Raw genomic sequence first — 8,591 nt, 5'->3', positions numbered from 1 at the left:
AAAAAAAAAAAAAAAAAGAGGATCAGGATGCACTCACACACAATATCATATATGTGATACAGACAGGTCCACTGATTTGGCTATCAATGCTTTCCCTTCTAAGAAGGCACTGTTTGCGTGAAGGACGAGAAAGCAAAATGCCACACATTTTACTTTTAAAGTAAATTTGGATACATTTTTTTGGGAACCATTTCATCAAAATGTCAGATACCACTTACCGGATAAATTCCATCCTGGAGATGAGGCTGAGGCCCAGCGCTCACGCAGCCCTTCTGGGCTAGACCAGAAGACACTGCTGCTCCCCAGGCCAGTCCCGGGATGCCTCGGGAATCAGTCGGCTTTTGTTCTGTGCACCTGGGTGAGTTAACCAAGGACAATGACCTCTACGGTGATGTTTTCTTGAACTTTCTGCCACTCAGAACCGCTATTCATATTTCATAACAATAACCCATTACTTGCCAAAAATAGGAAGGAACATCTTTATTCAACAAGCAGAATATACTGTTGCTGCTCTAAAACTTTCCATAAATACAGAATAACAGCCCTCTCAGCAGAGACGAAGGCAACGCGGCTTTAGAGCCCAGGCGGTGAGTGGAAGGTCCCCAGCAGGGTGTACATCTGGCCAGATCCACTGACGTGATCCCTGGGGAACCTCCTGGCTTACTCCAGTCACAGAATGTACTATAACCTCAGGTGCCCAAAATGACAGTTCTAGAAAGTGCCTAGCACATAGCAAGTGGCCACTAAATGAAGGAATAAAAGGGACTTAGCAACTTTTTTTTTTCTTTGAGACAGAGTCTTACTCTGTTGTCCAGGCTGCGGTGTAGTGGTGCAATCTTGGCTCACCACAACCTCTGCCTCCCAGCTTCAAGCAATTCTCCTGCCTCCCAAGTAGCTGGGATTACAGGCTCCACATTAGGCTAATTTTTGTATTTTTAGTAGATTTCACCATGTTGGCCAGGCTGGTCTCGAACTCCTGACCTCAAGTGATCCATCCGCCTCAGCCTCCCAAAGTGCTGGGATTACAGGTGTGAGCCACTGCACCTGGGCAGCAACTTTTAAAAAATAGAATCTGCTCAGCCCTTGGGGTGCTGCTCTCTAATACTATCCCCATTTTTATGATGGTAAAATTAAAATGTTCAGGGAGATTACGGAAGGTTGCTGAGCTGTGATTGAAACCCAGGCTGATCTGACCCCAGAGCCGGAGCGCTGAACCACCATGCCATGCGGCCTCCCTGGCCAATATCTATTTGCTGAAACTCTATTAATTGGTGTGTCGGGACATCTGTGGTACAATGGAAATTGATGTTTGTCCAGATGACGTTGAGATCCTTTTACATTGGGGCTGCGGCTCCCTGGAGAAGGGGAGGGTATTTGCAGTCTCCAGGGAGCGTGTTCAGTGGGAGGACATGAATTTACAGCAGGAAAACAAGCCAAAAATTCTGTCATTTCCAATTTGTAATAAAAATCCAGAAAGTGGGGCAGGACAGGCCTTCTGGGCTGATAGGGATGGTTGAGAAGCACGTTGAGAGGGTATGTCTATTTGTCAACAAAAGACTCAGGCACTGGTATTCCAGTTTTGCTGATGTAGATTTTGTGGTACAGAACTCAGTTCCTTTGGGAATTGCTTTGTTTTGTGTTCTAAGCCTATCCCTGCTCCCCAGAAAAGTGAAAGACCGGCTGACCCTGCTTCTCTGAGCCCCAGCAGAGAGCCTGGCCAGCCAGGCCAGGCCAGGCCCAAGTCTCAGCAGTAAAGAGTCACTGCTGCCCAGGGGGCCTACAGACCACGGTGGCTGTTCTTTGCATCGGGGCAGTCGGCTGGTGGGACCCTGGGAGCCTCTGCACAGCCGGCCCAGGGTTCCAGGGAAAAAGCTGCGGGTTCCAGGGTTTCCTGGACTTGATAGTAGAAGTTTGTTGATGGAGGAGGGTACCTGTGAGCAGGCAGACACCAGAGGCCTGGGCAGAGAGAGACTCCCAGTTCTCCTGCCTCTGGGCAGGTGAGGCTGTCTCCCTGCTGCTGCCGGCTTCTAGCTGGCTGGAAATATATGTCATTCTCAATTCCAGTAGGCTCTTTTTTTTTTTTGGAGACAATTTTGTTCTGTCTCCCAGGCTGGAGTACTCAGCTCACCACAACCTCCACCTCCTGAGTTCAAGCAATTAAGCGATTCTTGTGCCTCAGTCACATGAATAGATGGGAGTACAGGCATGCACCACCACTGCCAGCTAATTTTTTTTTCTTTCTTTCTTTCTTTTTTTTTTTTTTGAGACAGTGTCTTGCTCGGTCACCCAGGCTAGAGTACAATGGCACCATCTCGGCTCACTGCAATCTCCGCCTCCCAGGTTCAAGCGATTCTCCTGCCTCAGCCTCCCAAGTAGCTGGGATTACAGGTGTCTGCCACCACACCTGGCTCATTTTTGTATTTTTAGTAGAGACGGGGTTTCACTATGTTGGGCAAGCTGGCCTCGAACTTCTGACCTCGTGATCTGCCCGCCTTGGGCTCCTAAAGTGCTGAGATTATAGGCATGAGACACCATGCCCAGCCCAATTTTTGTATTTTTAGTAGAGACAGGGTTTTGTCATGTTGGCCAGGCTCGTCTTGAACCCCTGGCCTCAAGTGATCCACCCATCTCATCCTCTCAAAGTTCTGAGGTTATAGGCGTTAGCCACCACGCCTGGCCTATAGGCTCTTTTTAATTGATTTTCTTGCTATTAAAAAATAACTTGTGTGTGTGTGTATAGAATATGTGCTCATTATTTTTTAAAAAGTCAGAGGCATGATGTAGATGGCATCATGCTACTCTCCATGAACCTTAAGTCAGCATTTTAAAATAGTCTCAAAATGGCGAACCCTTCTGGGGAAAGATGCATAGCAAACCAGTGGCAGTGGCTGGTATCCAGGGTGGCAGAGAGTGACTTCTCGTTTTATATCTGTTACATGTTTATACAATTTGGTCCGTTTGTCTGCATCGCTGTTTTAATTTTTAAATTCATGAGTAAAATGAATTTTAGTACATTAAAAGCATTCTAGGCCGGGCGATTCACACTTGTAATCCCAGCATCGTGGGAGGCTGAGGTGGATGGATCATGTGGTCAGGAGTTCGAAACCAGCCTGGTTAAGATGGTGAAACCCCGTCTCTACTAAAAAATACATAAATTAGCCAGGCATGGTGATGGGCACCCGTAGTCCCAGCTACTCGGCAGGAGAACCACTTGAAGCCTGGAGGCAGAGGTTGCGTGAGCCAAGCTCACGCCACTGCACTCCACCCTGGGCAACAGAGCAAGACTGTCTCAAAAAAAAAAAAATTCTTAGTAAATAAATAACACACTTATAATACAATAGTCCCCATCAGAGCTCTTTTTTTTTTTTTTTTTTGAGACAGAGTTTCGCTCTTGTTACCCAGGCTGGAGTGCAATGGCGCGATCTCGGCTCACCGCAACCTCCGCCTCCTGGGTTCAGGCAATTCTCCTGCCTCAGCCTCCTGAGTAGCTGGGACTACAGGCACGCGCCACCATGCCCAGCTAATTTTTTATATTTTTAGTAGAGACGGGGTTTCACCATGTTGACCAGGATGGTCTTGATCTCTTGACCTCATGATCCACCCGCCTCAGCCTCCCAAAGTGCTGGGATTACAGGCTTGAGCCACCGCGCCCGGCCCAGAGCTCTTATTTTATTTTATTTATTTATTTATTGAGATGGAGTTTAGCTCTGTTGCCCAGGCTGGAGTGCAGTGGCACAATCTCGGCTTTCTGCAACCTACTCCTCCTGGGTACAAGCGATTCTCCTGCCTCAGCTTCCTGAGTAGCCAGGATTACAGGTGTGCACCACCATGCCTGGCTAATTTTGTGTTTGTAGTAGAGACAGGTTTTCACATGGTGACCAGGCTAGTCTTGAACTCCTGACCTCAAGTGATCCGCCTGTCTCAGCCTTCCAAAGTGCTAGGATTATAGACGTGAGCCACTGCACCGAGCATAACTCTTTTTTTTTTTCTTCCCAAGATAGAGTCTTGCTCTGTCACCCAGACTGGAGTGCAGTGGCTGAATCTTGGCTCACTGCAACCTCCGCCTTCCAGGTTCAGGCGATTCTCTTGCCTCAGCTTCCTGAGCAGGTGGGATTGCAGGCACATGCCACCACGCCTGGCTAATTTTTGTATTTTTAGTAGAGATGGGGTTTCACCATGATGGCCAGGCTGGTCTCAGACTTCTGACCTAAAGTTATCCACCTGCCTTGTCCTCCCAAAATGCTGGGATTACAGGCATGAGCCACTGAGCCCTGCCTACTGTTACTGTATTTATTTGATATTTAATAATAGTTATTTTTAATTAAAATTAAAAGGCTGGTGTTGGCTTGGTATTTGATGACCCCCAGACCTGCAGCCTGGAGATGGAGTTCAGCTGGGGCTCCCTGAGCCTCCCATCTCATCCCACATCTTTGCTGGAGGAGTTGGCTTCTCTTCTGAGGGAGATGGGGCTGGGAAGTGGGAGCACCTTCATGGGGCTGGTGTCATTGGAGTATTCGGGCCCAGCCTGTGCTCTTGCTGGACACTGAAGGCAGAACCCCAGGTCACCCTGGGCTTCCACAGTTCCAGTGGCCTCTGCCACGATGCTTGCAGTGAGCATTCCTGCGGGGACTTGGATGTGCCAGAAACCACTGCCAGCTTCTCTGAGAGGTGGGCGAGCTCCAGGAAAATAATCGCTGGCGCTTCCATGTCTAGACTGCACAAAGAGCTTTATGCATATGGCTCTGCTGCACCCCAAAACCACTTAGTGAGGCCATAGCAGTGTGAGGAAACAGGCCCTGCGACGTGAGGGAACTTGCCCAAGGTCACTCGCTCAGCAGATGGGGAGCCCTGGTGGACCCCCACATGTCAGACTCCAGGCTGGGCGGGAACCCTCTGCAGGGCGTGTTCAATGGTCTGGGGGAGGATGCTGATTGCTTTGAAAGAACCATGACATCAGCATGTCTGGTTTCAGCCAAGACCTGAAGCCAAGGATTGGCACAATGTTGGAGGTGACTTACAACCAGAGTCTTAGAGTTGGGGGCACCTCAGGGACCATGTTCCTTGACCCTGTCATTTGAGGAGCACAGAAAAGCAAAATAACTTGCCTAAGGTCACACAGGGACCTGGTGAGAGAGGGCTTATCTGCACCATCTGACAGACTCACTTCCTTCACAACTAATTTATGTGAAATATTTCAGTTCCATCATCTGCGTTTCTGGGAGGTTCACAAAACCTCTTCCTTCCATCCCAGTAAGGTCTGGAAAAAAAGTAAAATTTTTAAAACTGTAAAACACAAACCAACAAAAAACACCCAAATCAGAACCTCTTTCTTCTCTGCCCCTTTCCAGCTGAGGCCTCCACCTCTGATGCTGGCCTCCTGGACAGCGGCTATGACTCTGAATGAGGAGAGAGGGCACCAGGACTCTCGCTGTGGTGGCAGATTCTAATCTGTCCACTTTCTTGGAGGCATCATTTAACTTTCTGTGGCTTCTGGGACTGCACTTGGTGTTTCCATGCCGGCTTCTTGTCACTTACTGACCCCGAGGCTCACCATGATGCCCTGTGAACCATGGGAGGACGTGAAAATCATGTGGTGATTCTAGGTGGTGTCTCAGGAGGATGACCGTCACCTAGGCCCCCTCCCACCCTCTGTTCTCACCCCTTGTCTTTCTACCTCCCTCCCCCTCTTCCCTTTTTTTTTTCTTGAGACAAGATCTTGCTCTGTCACCCAGGCTGGAGTGTAATGGTGTAATCTCGGCTCCCTGCAACCTCTGCCTCCTGGGATCAAGCAATTCTGTCTCAGCCTCCCAAGTAGCTGGGACTATAGGCATATGCCACCACGCCTGGCTAATTTTTTTTTTCTTTTCTTTTTTTTGTAGAAACAGGGCATTGCTATGTTGCCCAGGCTAGTCTCAAACTCCTGGCCTCAAGGAATTGCCCACCTTGGCCTCCCAAAGTGCTGGGATTACAGACATGAGCCACTGCGCTCGACCTCCACTTCCCCCTTTTTTCGGGGTGAGCAAAGCTTGCTGCGATGGTCTGAGGGTCTTCCAGGCTCTGACCGAGGAAGGAAGATGCAGTGAACAAGAGTTCTGAGTGCTGGCTCTGCAGGCTGAACCAGACAGAAGCAGAGGGGGCCTTCTCTCCGACCATGGAAGCCAGTGCGGGGTCCTGCTCTGGCATGGTTTCAGACAACTCTATATTTACTTTTTTTTTTTTTTTTTTTTGGAGAAAGAGTCTTGCTCTGTTTTCCAGGTTTTTTTTTTTTTTTTTTTGAGACAGAGTCTCGCTGTGTTGCCCAGGCTGGAGTGCAGTGGCACAATCTTGCCTCACAGCAACAACCTCCACATCCCGGATTCAAGCGAATCTCCTGCCTTAGTCTCCCAAGTAGCTGGGATTACAGCCACACGCCACCATGCCTGGCTAGTTTTTTTGTATTTTTAGTAGGGACAGGGTTTCACCATGCTGGCCAGGCTGGTCTCCAACCCTCTAACCTCAGGCGATCCACCCGCCTCAGGCTCCCAAAGTGCTGGGATTATAGGCATGAGCCACCGCACCTGCCTGGGTTTCAGACACCTCTAGATGGAATCCCATGTGATCTTTTGTGCTTCAACTAAAAAAGGAACCACCAGGAAAACAAACAAGCTATTGCTTGGGAGTGTCTGGGTTTTTCCAGGCACATCAGATAGTGGCCCCCAGGGTCAGGTGCCAAGGCCAGCACTTCTGGGATCCAGGCCTCAGGAGAGTGACAGGTGTCCCCTCTCTCATATGCCCTGCCTGGCTAGGGCCTGGTGCTTCCCCACTTGGGAGGGGTAAGTGGCTTCCATGAGAGACCTGGCAGCGAATGTCCTGGAGTGTGTGGTGTTTATGATCAGTGCCACCTCAGGAGCAGGACCCTTATGGCTCCCTGGATCACCACCACAAAACCCTCTGACCAACATCCTTTGCCATGATTCTGAGGCAGGTCCTCTCCCAGAGCAGCAGAGCCCCAACACCATTTGTGGGGTTCTCTGTCATCAACCTAGGACATGGTGAACAGGACTCTGTGTAAAACAGTGCACGCCAGTGTTTCCTGTTCATCTATCCAAATGCTGTTTTTTAGCGTCTGCCACATGCATGCAGACTCAGAGCCCTGTGTTTGGTCGGGAAGTACCTGTGATGTGGGCTGCCGATGGGAGCTTTGGATAAGAGATGTTTCCCGAACATTATCCCCGCAGGGTGTAGCCAAGTACCCTAGGGTGCCCCACAGCCCAGGCTCCTTGAAAACATCTGGCTCAACCCTGCAGCACCGGGGGCTGGCCGACTCTAGTTCCCCTGCATAAGAATTGAAAAGTTTTCTAGTTTTCCATCTTCCATTACTTCTGCTTGCTGCAAGGTGTCCATTCTGGTGCTGTCAGCTTGGAAGCTCTCCTGTGGCTGCAGCTTGGACAGAGATGGCGAGACGGCCTGGGCAGGGAGGGGGAGTGGGGCGGCTTGACATCCCAGGGCCTTTCATGTTTGTACAGCTTGCCAGGACGGCTCAGTGGAAATGGGCCTGTGTGGCTTTCTGGGGGCTGAGACCGGGTCCAGATCTCCGGGCTGTGAACGGTTGCTCAGAGATCCCTGACTCACCTCCCAGCTGCCGCCTCCCTGACCTCCTCTTGCCCCCTTCCCTGCAGATGATCCCGCCGGACCAGGAGCTGCTGGTGTGGTACGGAAACTCACACAACACCTTCCTGGGGATCCCTGGTGTGCCCGGGCTAGAGGAGGACCAGAAAAAGAACAAGCATGGTAGGTTTTCCCCATGGGGCTACTGAGACACAGACCCATGGAGAGGGGAGCCCAGGGAGGGGAGAGAGAGAGAATGAGAGAGGCAGGGAAGCTCCCGGCCTCCAGGGACCTTGGTTCAATGTCTGGCAGCATTGAGCAGCTAAGACATACAGTTCTACGGAGGCTGATGCCCCTGGAGCTGCCGCATGGGCCAGGCATGGGTGGAAGATGGACCTCCTGCTTCCTGGCCAGAATGGACTGGGGAGAACATGGGGGAGACCAGAGAGGCAATGAGGTGTGGCAGGAGAAGAAAGGAGCTGGGCAGCAGGAGCCTGGACTGAGTCCTAGTTCTGCTGTGCCATCTTGGAAATGCCCTGTGCTTTAGTTTCCTCATCTGTAAAGGCAAGGTGCTAGGCAAGATCATCTCTCAGTCCTCTTCCGGCTCTGACAACCTGTATATTTCCTTGCCTTGTCGCTGATGTCTGATGCAGGGCCTGAGACAGAGTAGATGCTCAGCATAAGCCTTTAGAAGGAAGGCAGGACAGAACGTGCCTGTGTGTGTGTTGGGGGGACGCTGTCCATCACAGCAGAGACCATTTGCTCAACACCTATTTCTTGCCAAGAATTGGGCTAAGCCAGGTGTGGTGGCTCACGCCTGTAATCCCAGCACATTGGGAGGCTGAGGCAGGCAGATCACGAGGTCAAGAGATCGAGACCATCTTGGCCAACACAGTGAAACCCCGTCTCTACTAAAAATACAAAAATTAGCTGGGCGTGGTGGTGTGCACCTGCAGTCCCAGCTACTTGGGAGGCTGAGGCAGGAGAACTGCTTTAACCTGGGA

General features: G+C 50.6%; 1 protein-coding gene across 1 annotated transcript in view; it reads left to right on the top strand.

The window, feature by feature from the left end:
* Window positions 1-8,591, top strand: part of PRDM12 (PR/SET domain 12) — an 18,334-nt gene that overhangs the window by 6,305 nt on the left and 3,438 nt on the right. Inside the window, exon 4 of the mRNA XM_017499075.2 lies at window positions 7,659-7,770. Within this exon, the coding sequence (XP_017354564.1) occupies window positions 7,659-7,770 (112 nt within the window). The remainder of the gene's footprint in view (window positions 1-7,658; window positions 7,771-8,591) is intronic.

The sequence above is a fragment of the Cebus imitator genome, unplaced genomic scaffold (genome assembly GCF_001604975.1).
Source record: "Cebus imitator isolate Cc_AM_T3 unplaced genomic scaffold, Cebus_imitator-1.0 Scaffold254, whole genome shotgun sequence".
Classification (NCBI taxonomy): Eukaryota; Metazoa; Chordata; class Mammalia; order Primates; family Cebidae; genus Cebus; species Cebus imitator.
Note: the sequence above shows the minus strand (reverse complement) of the source record. Positions and strands in the feature narration are given on the sequence as shown.